We start from the raw sequence: 15,669 nt of genomic DNA on the forward strand, positions 1-15,669 counted from the left end.
CCCAACAATATTTCTAAAAAAAATCTTATTAACTCCATATTCAAAAAGCCACCCATAACTTTTCTCTTTATATTATCAATTTATACTTAATTTTTGCATTTATTATTTTGGTTCGTCATCATGCTTCCCTTTTTTCCCACATGAATGGGGTTGACCATATTATTATTATTATTATTTTTGTTTTATCATATTATTATTAAGAAATTTTTCTCTATAACGTCATAACATATATGCATTCGGCTTAAGTTGAATCGGCTCAAATATATAAATCTAAATTAAAGGAAACCTCACTAAAGTAAATTTTTGACTCCACCACTACTGGACAAATGCAATTCAACCACGTTCCACATGCTCCTAACAATTTTTCGTTATCCAATTTTACTTAAATTATGACAATAATGTTTCATTTTGAAAATATATAGCAAGAAAGGAACGGAATGTTTTGTTTTTTTTTTTAATTCATACTAATAAAATGCATATTGAATTTTCTTTTATTCACTTTTCTTTTATTTTCACTTTTGGGTACTAGTTTTCATATTATTTAATCAAATGAACTTTAAAGAAAAAAAAAAAAGAAGAAGAAGAAGAAGAAGAAGAAGAAGAAGAAGAAGATGGGGTAGAAAGTACCAAAAAGGGAATGTTACCCACCCGTAGCAATTTGTGATTCTCCTTGCATTACATGTAGGGAAGGAAAAATTTCCATACTCGGCGGGTTCCTGCCCCGTCCCATTTGTGGCCCGTTTATGTAAATGGGGAAGGAATGATGATTGAATCTGAAACCCCAGCGGGGGACGGGATGGGGCGGGGCCAGGGATCCCCGTCCCTGTTCATACTGTAATTTTACAAAATTGTCCTTACATGTTATAAAATATTACTAAATTATATACACACACACACACACACACACACACATATATATATATAATTCATGTTTTAAATTGTTATAGTTGTCCTGAAACTTTATTAAATTATTAGGTTGAAAAATATTATGACTGTGTTGATTATATATGCTGAAGCTGAATTTAAAAATTATTATGCTGGGCGGGGCGGGGACGGGGGCTAATGTGGTAGGGCGGGGGTTGAAATTTAGGGCTGCAACTCGGGCGGGTTAGATGGGCTTGGCACTCATCTCAAGCTAGGCCCATATAGAAAATCTTCAGCCCAAGCCCAACCCATATAAGATTAGTTCCCGAGCCCACATCAGAATAATTTGTGTGTAAAAAATAAATCAATTTATGCTGTACTCATGACTTAAACATGAAACCTTTAGCATAAATCTTAAGCACACTACCAACTTGGCTACCACACTCTTGTGATTTAAGTATAGTTATAAATATATATAATATTTTCGGGCTCAAGTTGGACTTCGGGCTTCATCCATATCAACCCAAACCCAGACTGAATTGAATTCAAACTCAAAATATATAACCCAGGCCCAAACCAAAATTAAAACACATTGCCCAAGCCCACAAAATTTCGAGCTGGGCTTAGGTTATTTTGGGTTAGGTCCGCCGAGTTGCAACCCTATTGAAAATTAAACAGATATGGGAGTGGGGATGGGGGTAAAAAACTTGACTGGGGATGGGGAATGAGATCCTCCCCCCCCCCCCCCCCCCCCCCCCTCGGCAGGCCCATTGCCATCCCCATTTACATGACATTTCTATATATAGTTAGTGATACACTATTTGATTGTCACCGTTGTTCTTATTCAAATCACTATAAAAATGGAACAACTTTGACTTAATTTGAGGTAATTGAATATTTTAGCAACGAAGTTAACTTGATTGACAAACCCTAAATTCCGATTGATGATCTAACAAAAAGAATTATCAGGCTTGATTGGCAAACCAAAAACACTCCTACTACCCTACATCATTGTTCTAGATACAAATGAGAGAAAATAAAGGAAATGATAATGTTAGTTACGAGTAAAAAGAACGGAAAGGATATAATAACAATAATTTACATTTATATTTGGATAGATAGGAGAGAAAAGAAATATTAGTAATCTTATTTGGATAAGATAGATGATAGAAAATAAAAGAAATGATAGCAATCAAATTTCTACCATACCCTTCATCTATAATTTTGGAGGTAGTTTAATGTTATAATTTTGGAGGCTAATTTTGGCATTATAAAAGTTTCATTAACCCACTTTTTTTTTTTTTCCCCTCCAAATCTTTTCATTTTTGGATGGATACAATATAAGAGATTTTAAGGGATAGTTATCCCTTCAAATCTTTCCCAATCCTTTTTTTTCTCCACAAATCCTCCCATCCAAACACAACATTTCTTAGTATTTTCCTAACTCATGAATGTAGCCTTTTAGCTGTACCTTGTGAATATGTGATGAATGATATATTGAAGTCATCAGCCTACCCTTTCTTTTCTTTATCTAATATGGCCTTCGCACAGCCTAAATCCTATGACTATTATATTTTTCGTAGTAGTGATACCTACCAACATGTTTGCATATATAAATATGGAATTAATAATTCATAAGAGGAATGCCAAGTGCAATCACGATTGTATAATTTTTGAATTTATTAGTGTTGATGCAAGATTTTGCGGTGACCCAGATGACGTACTTGAAAAAGAAAGAGAAAGGTGATCGGGAGGGCACCTATAATAGCCCTCATCCTATCCAGACACAATATTACTCGCTTTTAACTCATCTGCACTAGAGACTTCTAAGGGATCACCTATTCTGGTACCACTCCAGAGTAAGCAAACTTCACTTTAGGAGTTCTGATGAGTTCGTGGCCATCACGGTTTTAAAAAACGTAGAGTATTGAACGTTACATATAGTACTTCACCTTCCCCAGACAATGTGAGATCATGACATATATGCTAGTGTGGTAGCTCGTCTAGTATCTCACACCCACCCACAAAGGTAGTCACAATCACCCCCATGGGGGCCCAACGTCTTTATTGGCCACACTTCCAGCTGGGCTCTGGCTCTGATACCATTTGTAACAACCCCCACCTTATCCCAACACAATATTGTCTGTTTTTGGCTCCCCCGGACCAGAGACTTTACCTATCCTGGTATTACTCTGGATGACTTTACCCATCCTGGTATTACTCTGGATTAAGTACGCTTAACTTTGGAATTCTAATGGGTTCACGGCTACCACGGCTTTAAAATGCATTATGTCATAAAAGGGTGTTGAACCTTACGTATAACATTTCACCTTCCCAGGCGATGTGGGATCATGACACCTGTAGCCTGCTAGAGTAATAGCTTATTCAGTGTCTCGCACCCAAGGACGGATCTATGTGAGCCCACCCCCAAAAAAAAAAAAAAATTTTTTTACTATAGGTAATTTTAGCCCCGTCCAAAAAAATAATAATTTATTATTAGTATTAGTGCACCAAAAAAAATATTAATCCACCCCATTAACAATTCTTGAATCCGCGCTTGCTCGCACCTGCCCACAAAGGTCATCACATCACCGATGTGGTACCGACCTAAAAGCTTCTGACGATTAAACTAGTGCTAGATCAAGAAAATAGAAGGAATGTGAAAGAACTCTCTTAGAGATTTGTGTCGTATTTTTTGAGTTATCCGACCTTTTATAAGAGAGTTAATGATAATGTTCAATTGGGGGACTAGTTCCCTTAACTTTTTCATCTCATGGGACAGGGTCATCAGAAATAATAATTGTTTTCCTCCTTACTACCTATAGTCTATCCAACCTCTTGACTCCCATATCGTTTAGAGTTCCTAACCGATTAAATATTCTGTATCAATTAACCCTATTATCAGACTCACAAAATTTAAGAATTGTGCTTACACAGTGGCAAGTGGCAACAATTGGGGGACTTTGCTTAAAGTACTTAACATAACTTTAATGCATAATACAAATCTATCTCTAAAGGTTAAAAAAACAAAAAAAAAAGGGGACAAGTTGTATTAAACTCCTTTTGCGCTACACTCTATTGTTATTTTTTATTTTTTTATTTTTGTAAAAAAATCTTCCACAGCTAATCGAGGATGTTACTTTTACTAAAATACTACCACCAAGTCAAGTAAAGTTCTATGTAATTCACCTAATTCTGCGGAATTAGTTAAAAATATATATATATTTATTTTTATATATTATTAAATAATAATATTTGAACTTAAATTTTCAGTATATGGATCATAAAATTTTTAGTTTTCTCTGAAAAAGTATCAAAAATATTAAAAATCTTAAAATTTATTGCTATGAGTGCAACTGTATATAAATTTAAATCTTATATGTTTAATCATATTATACCATTACTCATTTTTCAAGGGTAGAAGATGTATACCATTACTTCTTGTCTGTAACTTAGAAGATGTGAAATTGTTGTTGCGTGACAATCATGGGTTTTCACTTGGTTGGGCTCCTAGATCCTGTAACAATGTGGCTCATGAGTTGGGCAAATATGCATTGGGTAGGAAGACTGAGGATGTTCAGTGGGATATTTGGCCTGGTTGGCAGTTGAATGTAATTTAACGAGGATTTGTACTCTGTTTGATTAATGAAATTCTGTTTTGTGGTTATATATATATATATTTCTCCATTTCAGATCTCTTGGAGTTTGGGCTTGGTTAGGCTAGATTTCAGCAATATATGGGCTTCACAGGGCCCAAACCCCATCACCCATAAACGAACTTCGGTTACCATGTTCGAATCACCGACTCTTTTAACATTCGAAAGTCGAAATCTTCTGGTCCTCTCCACACCAGAAGAATCGATGAAGTTCAAAAAGTTCCTTTCAATTCCGGTTTTCTCAGTGTTTCTCTTAGTGGGTTTTGTTTATTACATCACAGTATTCATCTTCATAGACAATTGGTTAGGGTTGCAGAGCTCGGCTGGGTCATTGAATGCTCTGATCTTCACTTTCTTGGCTTTTCTCTCTCTTTTCTCTTTCTTCGTTTGTATTCTCACAGAGCCCGGTGGTGTTCCATCTACGTACGTTCCTGATGTTGAAGACAGTCAGGTCTGTGAACAAGAGCCGAAAAAAACTGTAAGTTCACAATTTGTTCATTTATTGTTTTGAAGATTGGTTTCTGATATGACCCAATCATTTTTAAAGAAAAGTTTTTTCTTTAGTTGTTTTTCTTATCATTATTTTTTTCATGTGGGTTCGAAATCAAATGCAAAATGATTTTTGGTACACATAAATTGAATCGCCCCTGTTTTAAAATTATTCAATAACTGTTTATAGAATTCCTTCTTCTTCTTTTTTTTTCTTTTTTTGTTGTTGAATCTCCATTGTATTTAATGTAGTTCTCCAGCATATCAAAAATCAATTAGAGGTTCACAGATGAGAAATCAAACTAAAAGTTTTAGTTGAGAGAAATGTGGGTTTATGGACTCCATGCTTGATTATATTCGATCGATTTCATATTTGGTGTACATGGCAAGCACAATTACGTTGCATTTGGGAGCACTGAATGGGTGCCTTGGATTTGGAATAGGAGGAAATTTAGTTCAGAGTTGTAACTAAATTTTCTCAAATTCCAAATCTAAGCTGATTCAGTGCTTCCGAACATAGCCTTAAGGTATTTGATTCGGTATTGATTTTGTTAAAATGTAAAACCTATAAAAAGCTATTGAGGGATGTAAAGTTTATGTCTCTGTGTATGTCTGTTTGATCTGGCTTGACAATTGAGGCCATTGCCTCAGTCTCCATGTAAAAAGGGGTTCTTTAGATTTCTCTAGAGTGGACCAACTGTAGGTTTTTTTATATTATATAATGTGTTCTCTCCAATTCTTTTATATCTGTCCATATTAACACATGATAAAATAAATTTAAGAAAAAAAATATTTAAGAAGAAAATAAAAAGAAAAAAAAATGAGAAATCTCTGAGGGGAAAAAATTAGGGTTAGCAATCAAAAGGACCTCCTTTGGAGTTTTTGTCTTAGGCCTAAACTTGTATGAAGCCCACTAGTCTATATATATGTTTCTAAAGACTACCCTAATAAAAGATCATTGACCAACGGGTCGGTGGCTTAGCGGTATCAAGCCCTTACTTCCCAAAGGGAGGTCAAGGGATCAAGCCTCAGTGGATGCATGCGTGTGTGAGTACCAACTATGAAAAAAAAAAAAAAAAACGATCATTGGGTATAAGCATCATGGTTAGTTTTGCTTTATTTGATCTATTACTTCTAGTTTTTGAATGCAATGATTTTACATGCTTATTTGGGTAAATGTGTTCGCATTAATGAAAAAAACCCATTGATAATCTCCCTCCATCTAAGTGCTAGGATTTTTTTTTTTCAAAATATCTTCTACAGTCAAGAGTTTTTGACTTGGAAAAATAAGGATAGTTGGATGCTTTCATTGTCAAGAAAACAATCCATTTGTTCAACAATTTCTTGTGTGTCTAAAATTTACAGAATTTTACTTGGTTCTTGTGTTGTATCATGAAACAGTTTAATATTAAACAAGTAAGATTGAATTGGTATCATGAATATCTCCATTTTTAATATAATTGTTTTCCTTTGTTCATCCACATAAATGATCCAAGAAATAATTTTTCCTCATATTATTTCTTCCATTTATATACTAAGAAGAATAAATTGCCGATGGAGTAATGCTGCCCACCATCTGTAGAGAACTGCAGGGCTGATAAACAAAGGCCTACAGTATAAAAATCATTATAAGAACCAAAAAAAAAAAAAATTGCAAAAATAGTTAGCTCTGTTTACCTAATGTAAAAGATAATTTGAAAATGTGGGGTACTGGGGTTTCAAATCTTTTTTCTGCTGAGAGAGTTGAAATAGAGAGAATGGTGAACAACTTGGGTTCTACTCATTAAAGACTTGGCTTTATTATGTGGAGGCTCCGAGCTTCAACATTCCCTAAAATCTCATTCAGAGATCATATGCAATAATTGAAGCACATCACCAGAAGTCACGGCCATTCCACTCAGAAGGTTATAAGCTTTTGTATATAGCTAAGATTTGGTGAGAATCTTTTTTGCAAGGGTTACATCTTTGTGTTGTGCCCATGGTTTGGCTAACTGGCCGGTTTGCCACGGAAAATTGGACGACCATTACCGAGACTCACCGATATACCGGTGAGTCCTGGTACTCACATTAGAATCGGCCGGTTCTCATGGAACTGGCAAATAATCTGACAGTAGCAACCATTACGGGCTTGAACCGGTCGGTTCTCTCCGAGAGTCAGCTGGTTCAGCTGTGAAATCTGAGTTAGATTAGAAAGAAATAAAAAGAATTACCCAAGTTAGTTGTTGCATGTGAATTTGTCTTTCTTTGGTCATCTTATTCGGCAATCTCATCTTCTCCAATTCTTCATACAAAATGGGTCTCGAGTCTCTTGAATCTTTTGTAAAATCATTACAAGTTGTTGCTAAGATAAAGAAGAGAAAGAAAATTACTGAGAAGATACAAATAGAGAAGAGAGTAAGCTAGCTGTAGATGTGGTATTGAATATAGATTACTGAACAAAAAGTAAGAGTGATTTGACATCCAACTACTCTTTTGTCTCCTCCAACTTTTTTTTTGGCCCCAATGTTAAAGATGGGTCTCGAATCGAAGAGAAGGGGACCAGAATGCCTGGAGCGAGAGTGACTAGAGTTCACTTCAGGAATGGTTAAGCCATCCTCCAATTCTACAAAATTTAGTAACAAAAGCCCAATATGGAAATGGAGAAACAAAAAAGCCAAACCGAGTGGATCAAGTGTTGTGCTTATTTTGTAATTCACTTCATTGTTGTTTAGACATTGAGCTCACAAAACTCAACCTATCATGTTATTTAGGCATGAAGCCCACAAAATTCAACTTATCATGTTAAAATACAGTTTTGTGCTTGTGAAGCCTATTTTATTTATTTTATGGTATCTATTTTTATTTATTATTTTAATAAAATTGTTATTAGTTAGTCTTTTAAATCAGCGACGTAAATTTTATGAATAGGTTATTATTTGTTTTATATGGTCTCAAAAAATTCAATAAACATTACTCTTAATTTGGGTACTGCAAATGGGTTGGAGTGGCTAAAGTTGCCCTTCTCTAAATTAGAGGTTTCAAAAACAACAATAAATCCTAACAAGGTCGCCATTGCATTTTACCATTATTTGCTCATATCTGAATTCATGGCAACATAGATGAACTATATAAAGATACGATTTGGATGGAATGCAGTTTAACTTTGTATTCCATTTACATGAAAAATGTGGTAATGGATATATCAGCCATCCAGTTGTAAGCAAGGTAGGATCTTTCTCTCTCCCTCTTCTAATTTTCGGTTATGGTAAGTAGGGGAAGTTGACAATTTTTCATTGATCACTTCTTTTTATTTATTTAATTTTATTTTTGAGATATTTGCTGGATTATCACGTTGGTTGTCTAGAAAATCAGTTATTCTAATAACATTCAAGTAACATGGGGAAGGGTACACATGACCCAACCATGGTAGTTGTAATTGGTCGGGCGCTTGCCATCTGACCCAGAAGTTTAAATTGTTGGGTAGTGCTGCATACCCACCCATATAAAGCCCAAGATCCTCCCATCTGGATCCGATGTGGGACGAGAGCCCCCTAACAGTAATCCTTAACACATTCCTATATGGAGATATTACACTTATTTCCTTTTTTTTTTGTTCCAAAAGGGGAAAAAGACGGGTAATGTATATCTCTAACTACTACATCTTTTATTTTCATGGATCACAATGAGTAAGAGTCAGTAAGTAATATAGTAAATAACTGCAGAGCACATGAAATTTCTCATGAATATTCCCTTCTCCATCTCTCTGTTTCACCCACCTGCAACATACTTTTTACTGGATTGCTGGTAATACATATTGAAGAATAACAGTTTGTGGAGTAGAGATGTTTTAAATTAAGCTACTTATCTGTCAAATTTTAGCATTAGAATTATAATATAAATTTCTATTTCTGGATGCATGTTTTACAGGGTGTGCATCTGAGGCATTGTGATAAATGTTCTGCATACAAGCCTCCCAGGGCTCATCATTGTCGTGTCTGCAGAAGGTGTGTTTTGAGGATGGTAGGTGTTCTTTCATTCTTTTTGCTAAAACAAATGGATAAATGATTTCTTGTTGTCAACACAATTAGAACTTTTAATTAGCAGTCTCACCTCACATGAGAAATTGCATGCAGGACCATCACTGTCTGTGGATAAACAATTGTGTTGGTCATAGAAACTATAAGGCCTTTGTTGTCCTTGTCTTATATGCAACTATGGCGAGCATTTATTCTTCGGTATGTTCAATATAGTAATCTCTTTTAATTTTGTTTTATGTTACTAAGTGGAGTCAAATTTACAGGCTTTTGATATGCTTAGGTTATAGTTGTAAGCTGCTGTGCACTCCAGACGGACACCAGCGGAAGGGCTCCCCTCAAGATCTTTTATGTGAGTTGAAAAAGCTAACAGTTACAACTCTTGTTGAATTTCTAGTGTAGTGGCTTGGTGTGATTTTACTAAGGTGAATCCTTAGATTGCAATTCACAAAAGCGACAAATTTTTTATTTATCAATTATTTGGGTTACCATGTATCCATGAAGAACAAAATTTGGGACTGAAATCAAGTAGTATCACCCTGTTTAAATAGTTTGATCTTTAAAATAAAATATGGAATAGTTTAACATAAAATTTAAATAAGTACCCTATCTGGCCCTTGTGAGATGGGTATGGGAAGCCTTAAGTTGAAGCAAGGGCGGGCACGGAGAAAGAGTAAAAATGTATTAGAAAGTGTTCAAAAGGGGAACACATCCCGAAAGCTACACAAATGCAAAAGCCAAAGAAGGTCCTATTGACCCAAAAAAAATCAACAATCTCCTCTATAGATTTACAATTTTTCCCCATCACCCAACAAAAAAGAGAACTAATAATCAGAAATTTCAAAAGCCCCAACGGAAGATTCCTCCCCCTCAAAAGATCTTCTATTCCGCTCCTTCCAAACGCACCACCAAATGCAAAAGGGTGCCACCCTCCAAAAATCACGGGCGTGGGTTCCCACAAAACTACCTCTCCAAGTGTCAATCAATCCCCTTGAAGACCGAGGCATAACCCATTGGACGCCAAACAAGCCAAAAATAAGACTCCATCAATCGCCACGGGGCAATGCAAGAGGAGGTGATCCACAGACTCTCCATCCCTCTTACTCACGCAACATCAATTGACAATAACATGTCTCCTCTAATAAACCCCTATATAGACTTCTTGAAGAAAAAACAAACCATAAAAAGGCAGAACTGCACTTCTCAGGTCATCAAGTGTCAAGATCTTGCCCCAAACGGCAGTCCAAAGTTCCAAACAAAAAGGGCCACTTTATTAAGAACTTATCCATCTGCCACACTGCGCCCCGGTATTATTACTATTGTATTGCTTCAAAAACCCCTATAAAATACATGATATTACATTGTAGAAGTAATATCTCATGAAAGCACAATTTTTTGATGTTCAAAAGCCATGTGACTTTGACTACAGTTAAAATATTGTTGATGTGATGTTATCTGGAATATGGTATACATGCTATACCACTTCCAGTTCGTCACATCATTATTTTATGCTAAGAACCTCAGAGACTTCTAAGTAGGAGCTGTTTTTTTGTCTCACACTTATTGGATACCAATGCTTCGCAAATAGTACAAGACATATTTTAAATACATTTTCTAGTGTCATAATTTAAAATAAAATTTTTTATTTGCCGAAAATTTATTGACATTCACTAACACTTTACTAAGAAACATTGGACATTGGGTAAGTAAAATTAGGAAATATTATATTAGAGGCTTGTATCAAATTTATAAGAAGTTTGACTACATAAAATAGACAAAATTTGTAGAAATAGTTTATTAAAGGAGTGGGTATGGAAGAAGAAAAGGGATCAATAAACATAAATATCTACACAAATACAAGCATATTCACGTGTTCTTATAATAACTTCCTTTATATGATAAGAATGATTATGATTGCATAATTCACAAGTTATAGATTTCTTGTATATTGTGTTCAGTTGTCAAGAAGTAATGCTAGTCATAGTTTTTTTTATTATTAATTTTTTTTTTATTTTTTATATATAAGTATAAAAGTTATATAGATGTAGTGCCCTCTCCTCGTCACATCCATGTCTCCTCATCATATTCTTGTCGTACCTTTTTGAGATGGTTTGTATTGGATTGTCTATGTCGTGTTTGTATCTTTTATTTGTGTCCGTACTTAGATTTTTTATATAAAAAAATCAACTGATTTGTCATGGGTTGTACTGCACCCCATCCCTATTCTGGTTTGAAAGAGGTTTGGACATTTTTTTTCATCTTTCCATTCTTGACGTGGGGTTGAAAAGGGGTCCCCATCTCTCACTGGCTACCGCCACCTAGTTGCCATTTCTAATTTGGTTCAACTAAATTTCCTGCATTTCTCTTTCAAAATACTTTGACAGAGTCACGAACCAAAATTTGGGATAAAATTTTGCTTGGATTCAGAAATGTTGTTTCATGTCTTTATTTCAATGCAACTTTGTGATGATCTGGAAATCTGATTAATTTTTAAGTATTTGGAGTGATCTCAGATATTTATTTTTCTGAGATCACAGTTTGGAGATTGATGCCACACAGGGATTATTCACATTAAATCCCATTGTGGATGTATGTCACTTCATAGTAGGTTTAGGCAGTTGCATTTTTATTACCATCTCCTCTTTTAGTTGAGCTGTTTCTTATAAGTTGTGTTCTTCAGTTTAGTGTTTCGGGAGTTTGTTAGCTGATTGTAATAGTTTGCAAATGTCCTGAATCTTTTACATCATGAAGTCACGTGATAGGTGAAGGAGATCTATCCTTAACACACGCCCGTAAGTACAGTACAATATGCCTTTTTAGAAGCTTTGCTGTCGCTGAAATTCTCACTATCTGCGATGACATACATGGTTTGTTGCAAAATCATCATACTGATTAACTTTCCGATACATCATCGCAAATAGTCGCCCAAGAAGCATGGATATAGACATGGGACATGGATACAACAAAGATATGTTGACATGTCAATTTTTTAAAAAAGCAAGCCACAAACACTTAGGGACACGAAAATGCAATATGCATTTTTATATAAAATTTATAATATGTATGACAAATAAATATTTTATTGGTAATATAATTAGAATAACCCATGCCGCATGGCGAAAGACACACCACACCGAATGACATATATCTACAAAAGGGGAGCGCAGCCCACAAAACAAGGACAAAATAGGGCCCTTAACCTCTCAATATGTCAAAAAAAATAAACTCTCTCATGGATCTACAATTTCTCCCAGAAACCCAACAACAAAAAAAGAGCAAAATAGAGAATTTCAACACCCCCTATAGGAGACTCCTCCCCATCGAAGGATCTCCTATTCAGTTCCCTCCACAAGCACCACGAAACAGACAAGGGCGCCACTCTCCAAAAAGCTCGGGCTTGGGGACCCACTATACATCCCCTCCAAGCCTCAATCATGCCTAATGTAGACCGGGGCATAACCCATTGGACTCCGAATAAAGCCAAGAGCAAGTCCCAACTGTCCCAAGCCACAGGGCAATGCAACACGAGATGATCACCTGACTCTGCATCCCTCTTACACATGTATCACCAATTGACAATAATGTGTCTTCTCCCCCTCAGGTTGTCAAGAGTCAAAATCCTCCCAAGACTTTTGTTTTTTAGATATGGTCAAACCATATATTAGTCTAATATAAGCATTTATTCTGATTTTTGTTTAAAATATACTTTGTCATCATGTTAAAAGAAAGTCTTATACAATAATCAAGGTTCATCAATCACATGTTATTGCATGTTCAAGAAGCACTAACTACGTGGCTGAAATTAAGAATTCTACTTTTAGACCAATGACATATCCAAGATGCGTCGCCGAAAAAGTGTCAGCATTCATTTCCAGACAGTCATGGCTCCTTAGAAGTGTTTGTACAAACTCGCATTTTTATTCTCCACTAATTGTTACTATGAAATATTAAAATATAAACCGGACGTTTTTCCTATTAACACAGACGATGTCATGCAGGTTATAGTAAATATGTTATTTTCTATTTCTATTTATAGAAAATTCGTGTGCTTGGGAGTCCCTAATGATTAAATAAACCAATATTTTACCATGACTGCAATTTAAAAGAGACGTGAAGCAAAAGCCTATGGGGTCGCTTCTGTAACTGGATAATCAGCACTGAAAACCGTCTTTACATTGGATGGTTTGGAGTAACAATATATGTGAAAGATAATTGTTTGGAACTCAATTGACTATGACTGTCACCACTATTAGGGATCTTCAATTAACTGCTGCCATTTTGTTTTCTGCTTGAAGGATATTTAATCCAAAGGACGTCATTCTACACTATTGCAATGAATGTTTTGGAATCCTTTCATCAAACTTCTTCTATTTAACATATATTTTTTCTCAGTATCTTTGATTATTTTGGTTCTTGCTCTTATTTATCAATAAAATACCTAGGGTTTGATACAAACCAAATTGTCTCATTTTTACAAACAGATGATATTTGTACGATAATTCTAAATATCCAGCTATAAAATCTTTTTGTTGCTAATAGTTTCTATTCAAAACTAAAACAAACCCTGGGAAAACAAAATTCTGATCATAATCGGGAACACTCAAACCCATCAATCTAAAAATTAATGCTATAATAATGAAAAGCAGATTAGCCTGTTTAGGAGAAAATGTAAACACCGACACACCGTGTCCGATTTTTTTTTTTTTTTTTTTTTTTTGGGGTGTATTAGTCTACTTATTGTCTATGTATCAATACAGGTGCATTGTGAAAATAGTAAACTAATAGTTCAATATAATAATACCAGTGACACACTTCTAATATTGTTGCAAATAGTAAACTGTTAGTGGAATGATATGTGATGACCAGACCCCTTCTCTTGTAGTGTGTTTTTCTGCTTCTGATGGTGTTTGATTATTTTGTTAATTTTGAATTGTGTTGGATAATCAAATGGTTTAGAAATTTACAAGAGCAATATGTATTTCAGATTAGCTGCTTGGCGATGATTGTAAGCTTAAGCTTGACATTGGGAACTCTCTTAAGCTGGCATATCTACCTCATCATGCATAACATGACAACCATAGAGGTATGCTTTGAGTTTCAACAATGCACAATGGTATAATGGATGGATTTTCTCTGATTGATAAATCTAAGGGCCCTTTTAACAGTATTATGAAGGGAAACGGGCAGCATGGCTAGCTAGGAAATCCGGACAGATCTACCGCCATCCTTTCGATGTTGGTGCTTACAGAAATATTGCCTTGGTCTCTCTCTCTCTCTCTCTGTGCACTGATCTTTTTTTTTTTACAATTATTATCTTACGTAACTTACTAATCTTCATTTTGATCAGATATTAGGTCCAAGCATGCTGAAATGGCTCTGTCCCACAGCAGTTAGCCATCTAAAAGATGGAATTAACTTCCCCACTGCCCGTGATAACTCATAGCATTATTTGCCTTTCCATGGATTTCAGAAATTGGTGGCATCTCATGCTTGATAATGAGTGGAGAAGTGCAAGATTTCACCCATCCTTGGATTTTCAATGGAAAACCATTTATAATTAGGAGAACTGACTGGTAGATATATCTCGACATTCTTGGGCTTATTCTCAGATTATTCTCAGATTCAACTAGGTAGATAATGGTTCACAAACACAGACATGACGGGTCTGCCAGCGAACCCAGATCATTTCATTTCCATAGAGTTCAAGAGTGTGTTACCCTTTTATGCTTTTCACAAATCATGAACGAAGATGGAAGTTCTACATTCAGCCGTCATGCACTGAACATACTGGATTGATGTAAGTTGTTGAAATCATTGCAACAAGATAATAATATCCCGACTCGCGGTGGGGAACAAAAGTTCTTAGCCTCTGTAACAGAAGGCATCTTTATGTATAGTGGTTATACATAACAGTATATTGATTATACATGGCATATCCATCATGTTAACTTTAGTCAGCTAGTCGTTAATCCAGTTTAATATTACTTCTCTTTTAGAAGAAGATGAAGTTTTCTTTTGAAACCCTGCTGAATGTGGTATATGAAATTCTTATATTGGAACAAATTTGAATCCCTGAACAGTGTGTTGGACTTCTATTTCATAAGGGCCTCTTCCCCTTTGCTTGTTTTTTTACTTTGGAGGAATTTTATGTTCATAGTTTTTACACTTGAATTGGGATAGAGATGGACTATATTTAAAAAAAAATTCTCCAGTCGTTGAAAATTTTGTATTGCATTGGCCAGCTGTCGGCATTTCATAATCACGAGAAGGAAATGTTTACAGAAAAACAGGGGAAAATGATTGATCACGAGAAGGAAATGTTTACAGAAAAACAGGGGGAAATGATTGATACGTACTGTGTGTAAAAATATGATGAAGATGATACAAGTTTGTGAAGTGATGGAAGCACAAAAAGTTTTTCCAGGATAAGAATAACACCATTTTCGGTGATACAGGTTCAATAATGCAATTGACGATATTAGCATTTTCGGTGATACAGGTTTAAATTTTTTTTCTCCAGTCGTTGAAAGTTTTGTATTGCATTGGCCAACTGTCGGCATTTCATAATCACGAGAAGGAAATATTTACAGAAAAACAGGGGAAGATGATTGATCACGAGAAGGAAACATTTACAGAAAAACAGGGGG

General features: G+C 35.3%; 1 protein-coding gene across 1 annotated transcript; it reads left to right on the forward strand.

Moving 5' to 3' along the window:
- Window positions 1-4,646: 4,646 nt before the first annotated feature.
- On the forward strand, window positions 4,647-15,095 carry LOC132311915 (probable protein S-acyltransferase 15). The gene is made up of 7 exons (XM_059810066.1): window positions 4,647-4,998; window positions 8,916-9,008; window positions 9,122-9,223; window positions 9,306-9,374; window positions 14,007-14,105; window positions 14,188-14,283; window positions 14,370-15,095. Exons 1-7 carry the CDS (start codon window positions 4,654-4,656, stop codon window positions 14,463-14,465), a joined length of 900 nt encoding a protein of 299 aa, XP_059666049.1. The 5' UTR covers window positions 4,647-4,653; the 3' UTR covers window positions 14,466-15,095.
- Window positions 15,096-15,669: the final 574 nt, after the last annotated feature.

This window comes from Cornus florida, unplaced genomic scaffold, assembly GCF_030987335.1.
Source record: "Cornus florida cultivar Cherokee Brave unplaced genomic scaffold, ASM3098733v1 CherokeeBrave_3.0.0_Hap2_Chr06, whole genome shotgun sequence".
Classification (NCBI taxonomy): domain Eukaryota; kingdom Viridiplantae; phylum Streptophyta; class Magnoliopsida; order Cornales; family Cornaceae; genus Cornus; species Cornus florida.